The sequence below is a fragment of the Nicotiana tabacum genome, chromosome 5 (assembly GCF_000715075.1).
Source record: "Nicotiana tabacum cultivar K326 chromosome 5, ASM71507v2, whole genome shotgun sequence".
NCBI classification, from domain to species: Eukaryota; Viridiplantae; Streptophyta; class Magnoliopsida; order Solanales; family Solanaceae; genus Nicotiana; species Nicotiana tabacum.
Window position 1 is genome coordinate 141,400,744 of NC_134084.1, and position 19,072 is coordinate 141,419,815.

The 19,072-nt window shown below is 35.8% G+C and overlaps 1 protein-coding gene across 5 annotated transcripts; it reads right to left on the reverse strand.

The window, feature by feature from the left end:
- Window positions 1–240: 240 nt before the first annotated feature.
- Window positions 241–3,717, reverse strand: LOC107832257 (uncharacterized). 5 transcript variants are annotated; one of them, XR_012709863.1, is made up of 6 exons: window positions 3,513–3,708; window positions 1,993–2,082; window positions 1,818–1,916; window positions 1,009–1,338; window positions 820–902; window positions 241–531 (listed from the first exon to the last, which is right to left on the reverse strand). XR_012709863.1 is itself a non-coding variant. In XM_075254148.1 (6 exons), the coding sequence occupies exons 2-5, from the start codon at window positions 2,020–2,022 to the stop codon at window positions 830–832; spliced, it is 543 nt and encodes a 180-aa protein (XP_075110249.1). In that variant the 5' UTR covers window positions 2,023–2,082; window positions 3,513–3,717; the 3' UTR covers window positions 241–531; window positions 820–829. The 5 variants fall into 5 exon arrangements, 3 of the variants coding, with proteins under 3 accessions (XP_075110249.1, XP_075110248.1, XP_075110247.1); XR_012709864.1 differs by having other exon boundaries at window positions 820–917; window positions 3,513–3,706; XM_075254148.1 differs by having other exon boundaries at window positions 820–913; window positions 3,513–3,717.
- Between the last annotated feature and the right edge of the window lie 15,355 nt (window positions 3,718–19,072).

Sequence of the window (19,072 nt, forward strand, 5' to 3'; positions counted from 1 at the left end):
ACCGCCGTATTTTAACAGTTTTAATGTAGCTTTTATTTTTGCATATTAAGGCGGTTTTAAACCGCCATAATGTGTTTTTTCTGCTTCAGCCTTTTCACAATCCTATTTTTTCACATTTAGAGTCCTATTTATTGAATGTTATGCTTTGAAACTTCTGTAGTACTTCATAATCAATTAAACCCAATATAGAATATTAAAAAAGAAAAAATATTCATTATATAAAACACAAGTATACCAAAATTACATCATCCAAATATTAATGCTTCAAAGTGTATTTCAACAGTAATATCCAAAAGATTCATAGTTGATCCAACGAAATAATCACAAATTCACACTTGCACAAGTATACCAAAATTACATCATCCAAATATTAATACTTCAAATTGTATTTCCACAGTAATATCCAAAAGATCCATAGTTGATCCTATAAAATAATCACTAATTCACACTTGGACGATCATCATTGTTACTTTCATCTAAAGATCTTCTTGGTTCAACTGTTGATGGTGCATCACTTCCTAAATCTGGTGCCTGAAAAAAAGGAAGCAAAAATACAATCAATAAGCAAATAACTAAAATGTTAACAGGTAAGCTGAAGTAGGAGGACTGGATTTACTATGAGACTCTTATTTAGTCTGATAAATATACCAATAATAGTTTATTTGTATGAAGATTCGAAGCCAAACGACTAATCACTTTAATGAGAGGTTTTGTATTTTATTTCTGTTTTTTTGTCAACTGTTAACTGTTTAATTCTCTTTACAATTTGGAACATGACCACAAGTAAAAACTTCTGAAAATTTTTAAACCCCATACAACCTTTTCTCTATTAGCAGCCCATCATTTTCTTGGCCGCAAGTCCAGGTTTTGTTGTCACAGTTCCATCATTTCCAGCCAAAGCACTGTATTTATCCTTCCTAGTAAAATTAGTGCACTCATACGATAAAGTTGCAGCATATAACCATAAGAAAAGCAACTAAAATTTTACTGTAGCAAGAGAACTTATACCTGTGGAGGAGTGAAAAATAAGTGAGCAAACTCCTCGGGGATATTCCCTATGTTCCTTTCATATAAGCTAATTAGTGCATTTAATTTTGATTTCACATCTGTCATCTCTTGCTTCCGCGCCGGAGTTGGAGCGGTAGTGCTAGATGAACCCACATAACCACGACGGTATCTCACAAATGTCTGTTTGAATGCTACTATTGGAACTACACCCAAGCCTAAACCTCGAACACAGCCGGGGTGCTCGGGACCGAATACTATGCCAAGTGCATCATTTGGTGAAGGTTCATCAAGACTTTCTGCTCTTTCAGTTCGAATTTCTTCAATTCTTTCCTACAAAAATTGAAGAAGCATAAACTAAGCAATATGAAGGTGCTTGGAACTTGGAAATGACAAGAATTATACATTAAACTGCTAGCTAAAACAAGAATCAAACCATTAACAGATCCATAACACCACATCCCAAAATGAAATGCAAATTATACCATATGGTCTAGCCAAAATTCCCGTAGAAGCAGCAGATCTCATTTAACGCTAATCTGCTAACATAACAACACTAATCACCTCATATATATCATTTCCGTAGAAGCAGCAGATCTCATTTCCGTGGACCACAAAAAAACCGCACTAAATGACTTCATATATATCAACATCGAAACTCACAGTAAAAAATATTGTCACCAACAACCTATCATGCATCTCAGACTATCAAAATGCTAGTGGAAATATTTGTGGAAACCCACTAGACAAGCAATACCAATCTAAAATTAAAATATAATTTCACAGCAGAAGGCACCAAAAATGTTACTTACCCCAATCACCCTAGCCTCATCAGTTACATAACTCCCATCTTTCCTTTTATGAGTCTCAGTCCACATTTTGCCTCGATCAAAAGCTTTTCCCATCGCCTTCTGAAATTTTTAAAATGAATAATGTTAGTAATTAATTGAGAACATATATCTTATCTAAGTTAAGCGCTTAAACTACCATTGCAGCCCTTCTTTTAGCCAAACTCATAGCACCACAAGTATGAGGAAGTTGATTTTTTCGAATCTGTGCATTCTTCTTGCAACGCTCCTACAAATTAAATAGGTGAAATTCTATTATACAAGACCAAAATAAGCAAAAGCAGAAGCAAGAGAAGTAGTAGAGAAGAAGAAGAAGAAGCAACAGAAGTAGATACAGTAGCAGAAGCAGCAGCAGAAGCAAAAGAAGAAGCAGATAGCAGTAGCAGAAGCAACTATAAAGCTTGTTAACATTTTTTCCAGCAAAAGAAGAAGCAGATAACAATTCTAATATCATACTCATCGCCTTGTCAGTCATTCGACAAAGACACTTTATATGATATATTTTGATTAGAAAGGACAATTTGGAATACTTCGTACACCCTTCGTATAATGGTTGATTGCCATCTTCGACCAATTCATAAAACTTTGTATAATCTTCATTATGCCCCTCAACGTGCCCTTCATCAAATATTTCTTCTCTATTTATATGATTAGAAAACACACCAGGCTCGTTGACATTGTTCCTGGTGAACCCAAACGCATCATTAATCATAATTTCCATTGGATCTTGGGGCTGTAACTTATCTTCTATGATATGGGTGCTCTGAGAAGTCTGTTGCACGGTTGCATCTGATTCTTCACCATGCCAATACCAAAATGTGTAGTTTTTTGGAAAAGGTTTAAGAATCAGGTGCTCTTCAACTACATCTCTTCTTTGCCACTTGTTAAAACCATATTTTGGACACGGACACTTAATTACACGCCCATCAACTTACCCGTGCTCAAAAGCAAAATCCAAAAATTGTCTTAGACCATCTGCATATTCAGGTGTGTTTCGTGGTTTGCTAATCCAAGATTATCAATTGGCATGGCTAGAAAGGAAGACATAAGATAACATCACAATATTAAAACTAAAAAGATAGTTCAAAAGCTTATATGTGAAAAACATAACCTCTGAATATATCCACTTAATTTGAAAAACCATTGCCAACTTAATTAACATGAAAAGTCACATCATTTATACATTAATTAATTTTGAATGCAACCTCGTATTGTAATCTCTTCAAATGCAGAATTGTTGAATGTCAAATACAGCTCTTTAAATGGTAAACAAATTAAGAAATGGTCTATTAATACTTGAAACAAAAGTACTATTTAGGTTTCTTGTACAGTTAAAGTTTAACTTCAGATTATTCCTGCATTTTTGCTTTTAGTTTCAAAATTCATAAAGCCTAAGGAAAAACATAACCTGCAATAATTAGTGAATATATCCACTTAATCTGAACTAAGTTTTTCTCTAAAAATATTTGCTCATACACAGTGTCAAACAGTTAACTTACTACTTCAGATTCTTACAGTTGGATGGCATATCTTTCTACCTATACAATTGGATGGCATTGTCTACTCGGAGAAATAGAAGAATCTGAAGTTAGAAAATTGGGAGCTCAATTTGTGCTAAACTATAAATGTTTCCAGCGTTATTAGAGGGGAATGCATTACCTCAGCTGCAATTGTTTGGAGATTGTGAGTTTTACATTCCAGCAGCCTTCAATAAGAATGAATCGGGAGAAGTAATTGGGGGAACTAGAAATTAGGGGAAAGATATACGAGACTTATGGAGGGAAAGGAATTGGGGAAATTCTGGAGGGAGTCTCAAAATGTGAGGAGGAAATACTAAAACTTATTAAAGGAATAGTTAAAACATTTTGATTAAAATATTACGGCGTTTCTAACCGCCACAATACGAAATAATGGCCGCTATAAAAACATTTAATTCAGCGGCTGGTAAAAAGCTATTTTTAATTATATTTTGTGGCGGTTATTTGGAACAGCCGTAATATAACCGCCACAATAATTCCGATTTTTTGTAGTGTTCCGTCATTTTAATTAGGCCAACAGACAATTGAGGCTGCTGCAGCTCTTCTGTAGAATATAAACGAACAAGATTAAAAATAGTAGGGACTTTTCTTTTGCTCGTCGTCGTCACTGTGGATGTAGAGCTGAAGTTCGCCAGTTACAAAAACAAAAACTTCGCCAGTTACAAAACAAAAACTTCAGCTGTAGAGCTGAACTTCAGGCCTGACTACTAGAGTGTTGAAGTTTTGCGTGATTGTCTTTGCTACTTCAGCCCCGTATGCTGAAGCTATGCGAAAAAGCGGGTACGCTTGCAATTTTTTTGCGAAGCGGACACAGGTTAAAACGTGACACAAAAGGCGGATATAAATGCAAATGCCCCGATGAAATATGGCCATCGTTTGAAGCCCAATTAGATTGGTTAGCCCAAACTAAGTTGGAATTTAGTTTAAATTTCTCATGGACTTAAATAATCAATTTTGATTTTGATTTGATATTCGTTGAATATAGAAATTTAATCCAAATTTTATATGGACTTAATCCCAAAAAAAAAAATGGTATTTCTCCAATAGCATCTGTCTTCTGAACATAATAATTTCATACAAGAATAAAAGGGCACATGCATTTGGCCGTACCTTGCTACACAAACATGTATCGTTTGGTCCATATTGGGATATTTGACTCTCAGATTTTTTCTTCTTCATCTGCTTTTACTCCTGTTAATTTTAAAGATGATCACTTCAACTTTATTTACTCATACTAACGATACTAGCTTTGCACACAAGAATTCACTAAACTATCTTTCATAACTAAAAAATCACTTAATAAGTATTATAGAAATGATAATATATCTAGTGTCCCCTCATCGCATTTCTGCTCCTAGTGACTTTCTGTGATAATTAGACAGAGTTGATTGACTTTTTCAATACTTAAATAAAGTTGAAAAACTTTTTGATTACAAAAGATAGCTCAATCACTTTGAAGCAATAAAGCAAAGGTTGAACGATCATCCATGAAATTATCTCGCTTCTCCTTCTTGCTTTCTTCATTTTCACCATAGAAATAGAAAACAAATCCGCATAGAGCTAGAAAAAGAGCGACTCCCTTTTTAGCTTAAAATTTTTCATCAAATAAAATTACAGCTAAAACTTCGGTAATAGAAAGTAAGAAAGCGCCTGTAATTCCAGAGAGCAAAGATGAAGAATTCCAACTAATCCCAAGAGCGCGAGTTGCCAAAGAATGGCACACCATACTAGTACCATATAATACTTTGCTTCTCCTATCTGATATTGACTTGCCTCCCTGGAATCGCCTGTTAAAAAATCAGTCGTTAATATGTTTTGGTTATTCATTCTTCCTATCCAAGTTTGAATAAATTTTATGCACGGTATAAAATATCTAAGGAAAGAAAAAGTACCAGGAAGAAGGAATATGAATGAAAAAATAGAATAAGATTAGTTTCTTAGAGGGTATTTGGCTAAGCTTCTAGGCTGGTCAAATCAGCTTATCAGTACTTTTCGGCTTATCTACGTGTTTGGTAAAGTTAAAAGTGTTTATAAGCCAAAAATAAGCCAAAAGTCATTAGCTGGTCATCCTCAACTTATGAATTTTTAGCTTATAATAAGCACTTTAAATTTGACCAAGACTTTTACTATTTTATTCCTAAAATATTCCTTTTTAAAACAAAACTCCTATATCAATATTCATTGCCCATATTTTTTCAACTGTAAACCCTCAGCTTCTTCAAGTCTACAATTCTCGTTGATAATATTTGAGGTAAGCAAATTCTCTTTCCTTTGCATATTTTGTATTTATATGATTGTGCATTAATCTTTGAACCATAAGTATTAAACGAGAATATATCAAATTTTTGGTGTATTACTTTTTAAGTGTTGTATTAATATCAATGGATTTTGGTGATGAAGACAAGATATAAATTATTATTATATAGCTTATGATTATATGTTTATCATAATATAAATTATATTTGTCATAAAATTATCTTATATAATCACGTTTGTTTTTAAAATAAAATGACAGATAATGGAAAAATTTCACATAAAAACAACTGGGCTCCCTATTTTTTTACAACCAGTTAGCCCAAAAATAATAGGCTAAGATTCAACATCCAACTCCAATAGGTTTCTCAAAATGACTATTTAATTTTAAAAAAATATTGATCAAGCTTTTAAGTTAATATTCGAATCAGTAACTGTGACTCAAATATTAGTTCAACAAACCAAATCCATTTGGGTGGTGAAAATTAGATTTTTAACAAGCTTAAATATGTGGGTTTAAATTCCGAATTTGATTTTGTGAGAAATTCGTAGTGTTATTTAGACTTATCAGAAATAAAATAAGCAGGTTGTACATAAAATTAAAAGTAATTTAATGGAGATTTGGACTAGTTTTGAACAAGAATTGCAACTCAAAATCGTGGAAGAAGTTCATCTACATGCGCTTGTATAAAGGTGTATAATAGTGTATAAGATGTGTTTATACACTCATATACTATTATACAAAACTATACATAATTATACAAAAAAACTGGTTTGTCTTCTTCCTTGCGTCTTTTCTGAAATTTAACTCAAATCTTGTTCTAATCTACTCCAAATCTGTCACGACCCGGATTTTCCGCCCTCGGGAGTCGTGATGGCGCCTACTAGTGAAAGCTAGGCAAGCCAACCAACTGAACTATCTACCTTGTTTCCATTTTTAATCTGATAACAGTTAAGAGCCAACAATTAGATAACAATAGAATTGAATAAGCGGAAGGCTGTATTGTAAAGTTTTAACAATACTGTTAATACCAATCTATAACAAATCTACCCAAGACTGGTGTCACAACTTCACAGACTGTCTAAGAGTACTACAAATAAAGGTGTGAAATAAATAAATACAATACTGTCTCTGGAAATACATGAAAGAATAAGGAATATTACATAGAAGGAGACGCCAAGGCCTGCAGACGCCTGCAGGACAACCTCGGGTTGCCTGATGAACAAAAAACAGCAATCTCACTGCAGTCCAAAGTCTACAGCACTGGGATCTGCACAAAAGAGTGCAGAGTGTAGTATCAGCACAACCGACCCCATGTGCTAGTAACTGCTAGCCTAACCTCGACGAAGTAGTGACGAGGCTAGGACCAGACTACCAAATAAACCTGTGCAATATAGCGTATAAAAACAATAGGAAGCAGATAACAATGATGGCAACAATGATCAACCAGTGATATAAATAGCAGGCAATAAGAACACCATAAATGTTTCTCAACAAATAATAAATACAAGTCAATCAATTAATCAAGTCTTTCAAATATAAATCTTTCAAATAAGCATCTTTCGAATATAATTCTTTCGAGTAAAGGTCACTTTGTGACGCTTCATTTCATAATCATAAATAATATAGGTCGCAGCTCACTTTCATATTTTCACGGCACCTCGTGCCCATATATTTTTGTCTCACATTGCACAACTATATTCTCATGTTACTCAGTTCATAGGTTCCATAACCCAATACAATTAAGAATGTTCAAGGAGCCTCATTCACTTAACATAAAGTAGAGTACAACTTCCAACCCAATTAGGAAATCAACAAGAAAACATGAAGTTATTTTTAGAAATCATTTGATAAAGAAAATACCCTTTTCAATTAAAGTGTAATATCGAATGAATCATTACCTTTAATACAAAAAATCAATAAATCAAAACATGGTAGAAATTCCTTTTTAAGTAAAGTACTACCTCAAACGGTTTAAGGAAAATTTAGTTGAGAAATAAATTGAGTTAAAAATGTAACAATTGTTGAAATTTGAAGTATTGAACATAAAAAAAAAGGTAAGGCAAGGTATTGTAAACACTATGGATTCCAACACAAAGGATCACAACAGTAAAGGGATCTAAACAGTTAATACACTTGAATTGTTAATAACAAGTAAACACAACAAACAGAAAGTGCACGGCATCACCCTTCGTGCTTTAACACTCTCTCACCAAAGCAATATACGGCATCACCCTTCATGCTTTAACACTCTCTCACCAAAACAATACATGACATCACCCTTCGTGCTTTACACTCTTCCTCACCCAAGCAACAAACACAAGGCAAATAGGGTAAGAGAATCTATAACATCGAAATAAAATTAAGTAACAACAGAAAATCAGTAAATAAACGTAAAGGACAACAAAACTCAATTAGAATCAGGAAAAATCAAGGACAAGTGCACGACATCACCCTTCGTGCTTTGCCTCGCGTCCTCACCATAAGAATCAATATAAACTGCACGACATCACCCTTCGTGCTTTTACTCTCATCCTCACCATAAAATTAATATAATCGACACGGAATTGTACATCGTGCGGCACGACATCATCCTTCGTGCTTTAACACTCTTCCTCACCCAAACAACAATCATAAGAAATAAGGGCAAGGAAATAAATGAAATCCCAATAAAATCCTGGCAAGGGAACAATAGTACAACAATCAAATCACGTCAAGAGAAACAACATCAAACAATAATATCCCGGAAAGGGAGACAATATCATGATTCTCTCTCTCCTTTCTTCTTTCACGTTTACTTCACAACTCAATTCACAACTTGAGATAATGCTCTGCAATATTCAACAATTCAATTCACAACTTGAGTCAATGCTCTACAATATTCAACAATTCAATTCTCAACTTGAGTCAATGCTCTATAATATTCAACAATTCTATTCCTAACTAGAGCCAATGCTCTACAATGTTCAACAATTCAATTCTCAACTTGAGCCAATGCTCTACAATTTTCAACAATTAAATTCTTAACTTGAGCCAACACTCTACCATATTCAACAATTAAATTCTCAACTTGAGCCGACGCTCTACCATGTTCAATTAACAATAATACTTCCACAAGTCATATTCCTCAATAGAAATTATCATATAGAGCATATACAATACGAAACAGAGTCACATTAATCAAAGTATAAGACTTACAGGCATGCTTGACACCAATGTATAGATACTTGTCACCATGCCTATACGTCGTACTCAACAAATAACACATAACAAATAGGACACAACTCCTAATCCCTCAAGCTAAGGTTAAACCAAACACTTACCTACCTTTTCAACCAATTCAAAATTTCAACAAGCCTTCGCCTCGCGAATTCGTCTGAAGCTTCAAATCTAGTCATAATAATTCAATATACTCAATATAAATCGTACGAATTAATTCCATATGAAATTACAAATACTCCGGATTAAAATTCGAAATTTATTTTAAAATTCAACAACAGGGCCCATGTTCCGAATCCAAGAAAAACTCACAAAATCCGAACGTCGTTCCGAAACGAGTACAACCATACAAGAATTATCGAATTCCGATATCGAATTGTCTTTCAAATCTTCAATTAAAGTTTTGAAGATTTCTACCATTTTCAATCCAATCTTTACCTATTTGAACTCAACAATCTTCCCACAACCTTATTGTTACAAGTATGAATAACTAATACTCTCACATCCAAGAATCATCTTACTAATTACCCATTTCTAGTTAGATTTTGAAATTGAAGAATTGGGGAAATAAATTCTTACATCTTGAAGTCCTAGCAACCACTTTGATGCGATTTCAAGGTTTGATTTCAGGTAGAGTGGTGCAAATCCTTATCCCTTCTTTTCCTCTCTCTAGAATCGCTCTCCCCTTTCTCTAAAACACCAGAAAATACCCAAAACTATGAGCCCTAAATGAGTTAAATGAAATGGGGCTCGGGTTATAAATTTGAGTATTTGTACAGCCCCGGCGCATGGGGCACCGCGAGGTGCATGGCGGTTGTGTAAAAAGTGTCTAGAAATGACATTTCAGAACATTCTGGAATTTCCTACAGACGCGGCGCGCCGGGCGGCGCAGTAGTACAACTTTTGCCAGCGTTTGGCAATTTGGCGATAACATCTTGTAGGAGTGTCCAAATGATGAACGGTTTAATGCGTTAGAAACTAGACTCAAAGGTCATTCTTTTGATAGGTTGTACATCACATAACACCTTATATATATGTAGATATGATCGTCCAAAGTTAGGTCTTGTGTGTACTCATTTGCAACCTTCAGTCTATTATGAAAGTTTCCAACTTTGCTTAGACTTAGGACTTTCCTTAGACCCCATTTATCTTATAGTACGCCTCGTACACTTGCTATCATATCCAATTGGTATCCATCATGGTAATTGACCTCTTCCACATATAAAATAATATAATTAGAACACGTCAACTTTCTTACTTTGCCAAAATGCGCCGAATTGTCTTATGGACTTCCGAATCCAAATTCGGACACATGTCTAAGTCCAAAATCATCATACGAAGCTATTAACATCATTAAAATTCCATTTTGTGGTTGTTTGCTCAAAAGTCAACTCTTTGGTCAACTCTTTCCATTTGAGCTTCAAAAATAAGATTCTGTTTTTTTTAAATTTAACTCAGAATCTTACGAAAACCAAACTCGACCACACACACAATTCATAATACACATTATGAAGCTTCTTGAGATATTAAGATGCTGAACGGGGCACTAATTCTTAAAATGACAAGTCGGGTCATTACATTCTCCACCTCTTAAATAAACGTTCGTCCTCAAACGTGCTAAAAATTATTTTGAGGTCACCAAATTGATGATTTTACTTTTACACATATGCTCGCGGTTGATTCCATGCTACCGCATTCGATATAAGTCTAACAACACTACCTCAATTGAGATTATTTCTTTTATCCATATTTGTAAACTTTAAGACCAGATCTATTACACTCCGAACATTTTCAAAAGGTCCGATTTTTACATCATCATACAATATTAGTCTCACCTGGCTATAGCAACTCGTGCCTACGCACGCAACAACTTTTTATTAGCGCTTAACGGTTGTTACATCCTCCCCCACTTAGGGTCATCCATCCTCAAATAATAATTAAAGTCCTCTCTCAAACACATAACATAACTTATCTTTTTCTTCGCACATCTTAATGTCCCAAATTTTTCTAACTCCCAAATTTTTCAAAAATTTCAGCAAAGTCTCCCCTGTAATTAGGCTTATCCACCTGCCAGAGTAACACTAAAACAAATCCTAACAACACATCCACAACTCAACAAATCACCACAATATATTTATCAATAACACCAATCTCCGCATTACAAGTGTGACACTATCATAAAGATATTTCGACATGAAACACATCATATGTATGACCTTTACCATATATCTGGTCTTAATAGTTGTACTTAATCGATTACAAAATTGCCAATTAACTTCATGTTAACAAATTCTTGTTTCAAGCTTTCACTTTACTAACAACGTAACATGAAGACCTCATAATTACTTACCCAAATTAACGATTCACAATTAACGCCACCTGGGCACTCACCTTGTAGGCTAAAACTCAATAACTACAATACAATTTGGCAAATTATGCATAGAGATATTCATACAAGAATTTTCAAATAAGCCTCATAGGCATGTCTCCCTATAAGTACTATATTACAAATTTTAATTTCACAAAGGGAGAATTTAAATACATAAACTTTTCACCACAAGGACCTTGTCCTTATATAACATTCACCGCAGCTTGTAGCCCAGTTTAAATATTACATATATCATGTAAAAGTATAAGGATCTCATCCTCAACTCCGTACACAAGTAATATGCACATTATGCCAACTGAAATTTTCTATTTCCTTTCTTTCTTCTACTAAACAATTTCCGTTAAACAAAATCACAACATATAAAGAACCCTCACACCGATAGGGAATAAAATTCGCAATTTAAATCAATTTTCCTGAAATCACATCAAAACCCACATCACAACTATTTTTAATGACTAACACATAATGATAGACATAAATATCTCCATATAATCTCCCAACATGAGTATTCATATAAGCAAATTTAAGATTACGAAGCTCACTCATGAGTAGAGCATATTAGGAGGACTTACCTCGATACTCATAACCGAATCAAGTTAAGGAAATTGTTTCTTTATGATAACTCGAGTTTGTACTTGTAATGACTCCATCTAGTGTAGCAACCTCAGCTATACCATAGCAAATATATCAATGGTTTAGGCCTCCACCTCTTAGGCGCCATCTACCCGCTTTTCCTCCACCCCTAATTGGTAGTGTAAGTAGAGTAGTAACTATAATGGAGTACGTGGCATATGTGCTCTGATGGAACAGATTTTTCCCAAGTCTATGACAATTTCTCAGGATGTTCCTAGTATCACCATTTTCATAACAACCCATCCGCAGTTTGACTACTCATACTGAGTCTATACCGGATAACTTAAATAACCATTGTAGGTAATTCCATGCCACTGGTACATTAAAAGATGACTGCCCCACGCGAGTGTTGTGATTAACTTAAGCACTACGAGTATACTAAATATGTTTCCATGACCCCGCTGATACTGAAATGTAGAATTATTAAAGACGCAGTAATATCTCAAGTCTCATCATCATCCCATTCAAATCTCAGCTCTTGATCATATACAAGTTTTGGAAAACCTTTCAATACCACATAAATACATCTCAGGCCAAAATTGGTATAACACATGACCCCGCAATTTGATCGTTGATAGTGGACTCCCCTCACTTGGCACGAAGCCATAGGTCACAATATCCGATAATCCACAATATTTGACCTTCCCAACTCAAATAAATCAACCAGACGTCACCTCAATCCATTTATTTGGAAATTGTCATCCTCATGATAGTTAAACTCGCTTACTCCGGTGTCTTGGTTGCTAGTATGTACTCTTCACTAATTAGAAATCCCATACGAACCACATAATCTCTAATACCACTAACTATATTTAGATCTATATCCACTTGTGATGATTACGTAACCAATTAAACCTTCTTAAGATTGTACTTATCAACCAGATGTCAAAATCTGATGCACTCGCATGCGCACAACTGAAAGATCTCTCTGCACTTCAATAACCTCGATTCTGAACGACACGTGGTAACAATGGTTGAGCAACCCTGGCTCTCTTATAACCCTTTTACAGTATCACAAACCATTGGCGTAGTGCGCAATTCCATACATGAGTGGATGCAAAAGAACATAAAATATATGCTTCAAGCTGAATAAATGTCGCACGATAAGGAATGAATGAAGTGGGAATTTTTTTTTCCTACTAGTTCTGTAGCCTCTCGAAGATAAGTACAGATGTCTCTGTACTGACCCGCAAAACTCTACTAAACTTGTCTATGAATTGTGAGACCTATGTAACCTAGGGCTCTGATACCAACTTGTCACGACCCAGATTTCCCACCCTCGGGAGTTGTGATGGAGCCTACTAGTGAAAGTTTGACAAGCCAACCAACTGAACTATCTACCTTGTTTCCATTTTTAATCCGATAACAGTTAAGAGCCAACAATTAGATAACAACAAAATTGAATAAGCAGAAGACTGTATTGTAAAGTTTTAATAATACTGCTAATACCAATCCATAACAAATCTACCCAATATTGGTGTCACAACTTCACAGACTGTCTAGGAGTACTACAAATAAAGGTGTGAAAGAAATAAATACAATACTATCTCTGGAAATACATGAAAGAATAAGGAATGGTAGATAGAAGGAGACGCCAAGGCCTGCGGACGCCTGCAGGACTACCTCGGGTCGCCTGATGAACAACAAACAGCAATCTCACTGCAGTATGAAGTCTACAGCATTGTGATTTGCGCAAAAGAGTGCAGAGTGTAGTATCAGCACAACCGACCCCATGTGCTGGTAAGTGCTAGCCTAACCTCGACGAAGTAGTGACGAGGCTAGGACCATACTACCAAATATACCTGTGCAATATAGCGTACAAAAACAATAGGAAGCAGATAACAATGATGGCAACAATTATCAACCAGTGATATAAATAGCAGGCAATAAGAACACCATAAATGTTTCTCAACAAATAATAAATAAAAGTGCAATCAATTAATCAAGTCCTTCAAATATAAATCTTTCAAATAAGCATCTTTCGAATATAATTCTTTCGAGTAAAGGTCACTTTGTGACGCCTCATTTCATAATCATAAATAATATAGGTCTCAGCCCACTTTCATATTTTCACGGCACCTCGTGCCCATATATTTTTGTCTCACATTGCACAACTATATTCTCATGTTGCTCAGTTTATAGGTTTCATAACCCAATACAATTAAGAATGTTCAAGGAGCCTCATTCACTTAACATAAAGTAGAGTACAACTTCCAACCCAATTAGGAAATCAACAAGAAAACATGAAGTTATTTTTAGAAATTATTTGATAAAGAAAATACCCTTTTCAATTAAAGTGTACAATATCGAATGAATCATTACCTTTAATACGAGAAATCAATAAATCAAAACATAGTAGAAATTCCTTTTTAAGTAAAGTACAACCTCAAACGGTTTAAGAAAAAAATTTAGTTGAGAAATAAATTGAGTTAAAAATGTAACAATTGTTGAAATTTAAAGTATTGAACATGTAAAAAAAAATAAGGCGAGGTATTGTAAACATTATGGATTCCAACACAAAGGATCACAACAGTAAAGGGATTTAAACAGTTAAAACACTTGAATTGTTAATAACAAGTAAACACAACAAACAGAAAGTGCATGGCATCACCCTTCATGCTTTAACACTCTCTCACCAAAACAATAAACGACATCACCCTTCGTGCTTTAACACTCTCTCACCAAAACAATACACGGCATCACCATTCGTGCTTTACATTCTTCCTCACCCAAGCAACAAACACAAGGCAAATAGGATAAGAGAATCTATAACATCGAAATAAAATCAAGTAACAACAAAAAATCACTAAATAAACGTAAAGGACAACATAACTCAATTAGAATCAGGAAAAATCAAGGACAAGTGCACGACATCACCCTTCGTGCTTTTACTCTTGTCCTCACCATAAGAATCAATATAAACTGCACGGCATCACCCTTAGTGCTTTTACTCTCAGTCCTTACCATAAAATCAATATAATCGGCACGAAATTGTATATCGTGCAGCACAACATCACCCTTCGTGCTTTAACACTCTCTCACCAAAACAATACACGACATCACCATTCGTGCTTTACACTCTTCCTCACCCAAGCAACAAACACAAGGCAAATAGGATAAGAGAATCTATAACATCGAAATAAAATCAAGTAACAACAGAAAATCACTAAATAAACGTAAAGGACAACATAACTCAATTAGAATCAGGAAAAATCAAGGACATGTGCACGGCATCACCCTTCGTGCTTTTACTCTTGTCCTCACCATAAGAATCAATATAAACTGCACGGCATCACCCTTCGTGCTTTTACTCTCATCCTTACCATAAAATCAATATAATCGGCACAAAATTGTATATCGTGCGGCACAACATCACCCTTCGTGCTTTACACTCTTCCTCATAAAATCATACATGGCATTACCCTTCGTGCTTTAACACTCTTCCTCACCCAAACAACAATCACAAGAAATAAGGGCAATGAAATATATGAAATCACAATAAAATCCTGGCAGGGGAACAATAGTACAACAATCAAATCCCGGCAAGGGAAACAACATCAAAACAATAACATCTCGGTAAGGGAGACAATATCATGATTCTCTCTTTCCTTTCTTCTTTCACGTTTACTTCACAACTCAATTCACAACCTGAGCCAATGCTCTACAATCTTCAACAATTCAACTCACAACTTGAGCCAATGCTCTACAATGTTCAACAATTCAATTCTCAACTTGAGTCAATGCTCTATAATGTTCAACAATTCTATTCTTAACTAGAGCCAATGCTCTACAACGTTCAACAATTCAATTCTCAACTTGAGCCAATGCTCTACAATATTCAACAATTCAATTCTCAACTTGAGTCAATGCTCTACAATGTTCAACAATTAAATTCTCAACTTGAGCCAATGTTCTATCATGTTCAACAATTAAATTCTCAACTTAAGCCAACACTCTACCATGTTCAATTAACAATAATACTTCCACAAGTCATATTCCTCAATAGAAATTATCATATAGAGAATATACAATACGAAACGAAGTCACATTAATCAAAGTATAAGACTCAGGGCATGCTTGATACCAACGTATAGATACTTGTCACCATGCCTATACGTCATACTCAACAAATAACACATAACAAATAGGACACAACTCCTAATCCCTCAAGCTAAGGTTAGACCAAACACTTACCTAGCTTTGCAACCAATTCAAAATTCTAACAAGCCTTTGCCTCGCGAATTCGTCCGAAGCTTCAAATCTGGTCATAATAATTCAATATACTCAATATAAATCGTACGAATTAATTCCATATGAAATTACTAATATTTCGGATTAAAATTCAAAATTTATTTTAAAATTCAACAACGGGACACATGTTCCGAATCCAAGAAAAACTCACAAAATCCGAACACTCGTTCCGAGACGAGTTCAACCATACAAGAATTATCAAATTCCGACATCGGATAGTCTTTCAAATCTTCAATTAAAGTTTTGAAGATTTCTACCATTTTCAATCCAATCTTTACCTATTTGAACTCAACAATCTTCCCACAACCTTATTGTTACAAGCATGAATAACTAATACTCTCACATCCAAGAATCATCTTACTAATTACTCATTTCTAGTTAGATTTTGAAATTGAAGAACTGGGGAAAGAAATTCTTACATCTTGAAGTCCTAGCAACCCCTTTGTTGTGATTTCAAGGTTTGATTCCAGGTAGAGTGGTGAAAATCCTTAGCCCTTCCTTTACTATCTCTAGAATCGCTCTCCCCTCTCTTTAGAACACCAGAAAATACCCAAAAATATGAGCCCTAAACGAGTTAAATGAAATGGGGCTCGGGTTATAAAACTGAGTATTTGTACAACCGCGGTGCGTGGGGCACCGCAAGGTGCATGGAGGTTGTGTAAAAAGTGTCTAGAAATGACATTTCAGAACATTCTGGAATTTCCTACAGACGCGGCGCGCCGGGCGCCTCCTTGGGCGGCGCGGTAGTACAACTTCTGCCAACATTTTTTAGTTTGGCCATAACTTCTTGTAGGAGTGTCCAAATGATGAACGGTTTGATGCATTAGAAACTAAACTCAAAGGTTATTCATTTGATAGGTTTTACATAATATAACTCCTTATATGTATGTAGATATGATCTCCCAAAGTTAGGTCTTGTGCGTACTCATTTGCAATTTTAGTCTATTATGAAAGTTTCCAACTTGGCTTAGACTTAGGACTTTCCTTAGACCCCATATATCTTATAGTACGCCTCGTAAACTTGCTATCATATCCAATTGGTATCCATTAGGGTAATAGACCTCTTCCACATATAAAATAATATAATTAGAACACGTCAACTTTCTTACTTCACCAAAATGCGCTGAATTGTCTTATGGGCTTTCGAGTCCAAATTCGGACACACTTCTATGTCCGAAATCATCATACAAAGCTATTGACATCATTAAAATTCCATTTTGGGGTCGTTTACTGAAAAGTCAACTCTTCGGTCAACTCTTTCCATTTGAGCTTCAAAAACAAGATTTTGTTTTTCTTTAAATTTAACTCCGAATCTTACGAAAACCAAACTCGACCACACACACAAGTCATAATACACATTATGAAGCTTCTTGAGGTCTTAAGATGCTGAACGGGGCGCTAATTCTTAAAATGACAAGTCGGCTCGTTACAAACGTTCGTCCTCGAACGTGCTAAAAATTATTTTGAGGTCACCAAATTGATGATTTTACTTTTACACGTATGCTCCCGATTGATTCCACGCTACCGCATTTGACATAAGTACGACAACACTACCTCAATTGAGATTATTTCTTTTATCCATATTTGTAAATTTTAAGACCAAATCTCTTACACTCCGAACATTTTCAAAAGGTCCGATTTTTACATCATCATACGATATTAGTCTCACCTGGCTGTACTCGTGCCTACGCACGCAGTTAACCACTAGATTTTTACAACTCTAGCCTGCTGCACACAAATGTCTCCCACCCCTTCGCCTCAAAGTTCAATGTTCTCCCCAATATCTTCACCCCCGCAGTCAACCACTTGGGGGTGGTACTTAGGATGTCCAAGTACTCCCCCAACCATGGACGGGCTTCTTTACCCAACTTCATCTTGTCTAAGTATAGGGACTCATCCTCCTCCGTGAAGCCTAAATAGTCATTGATGGTCATGCCATCAAACTTCACTTTCATCCATATACCTTATGAAGTAGTCCCATCCAGCTCTATCTCTGAATTGGCTCAACACAATGGGGTTGTGAGGCAGAAGGTCCGGGGTGATGATTTTTCTCTCAGGTATCAACCTCTTCTCTGGCCACCACACCCTGAATTTGTGATAGGCAATCTTACTGATGAACCGGTCCCTCCCATGCCTCCGGGTTCCTAGTCCTCTCTACCCCACCTACTTGAGGCTCACCCCCTTCTACTTCTTCCCCTTCTTCTCCTACTACACCCTCTCCGGATAATGAAGTTGTAGGAGAGGTGGAGTACTCATCCCCACCGCCTTCAGCTGAGCCCTTAGACGACTCAGAAGATATATGAATTGTAGCTTGGGCAGTGGGGGATGCTGGAGGTGTATCTCTCAACTGGTTTCTCTCCGGCCAGTCAGGATAGTATTCTAGCATTGTATCTGAAGATGCCTCCTGGGAGGGCTTGTACTCACTCCCCGGCTGATCAATTGCTCTGTCTGCAGTTTTCATGATTTTCCTTGTGTTTTTAATGTTCTGTCGGACTTGTGGGGTCAACTTTATCATTCCTTGTTTCCCACCCGGAGAGGACTCTCCTCTTCCTGCTTGTTTACCACCTTTGCCTCTTGATTTTACCATTGTCTACAAACAACATTCATTCATACTTTGTTAGTATCCAGAAAAATATTGTAATTCAAGTTGCAGAAGAAAAATGTTGTAGACAGTATAAAAATTGCAGAATGCGAACCGCACAAAATGCAGTGTGGCCGCAAATAGGCCATTGCGCACCGCACAAAATCCATTGCGGTCCGCATAGAGGTAGGGTTCAGACTACCCACTCTCTGAATCTATGCACCGCAGATCGCACAAAATGCCAATGCGGTCCGCGTTGAAGCACTACGGACCGCACAAAATCCAATGCGGTCGCGATTCTCTAATGTCAGCTTTTAGGACTTTCACCATTGCGGTCCGCGCAAAAGAGCATTG

Coding starts and splice junctions, on each gene's coding strand:
- LOC107832257 (XM_075254147.1), bottom strand. CDS start 2,022: ATGAGTTTGGCTAAAAGAAGGGCTGCAATG. Junction 1,339..1,817: donor ATGAGGCTAGGGTGATTGGG/GTAAGTAACATT, acceptor CAATTTTTGTAG/GAAAGAATTGAAGAAATTCG. Junction 532..1,008: donor TATTTTTCACTCCTCCACAG/GTATAAGTTCTC, acceptor CCTTTTTTTCAG/GCACCAGATTTAGGAAGTGA.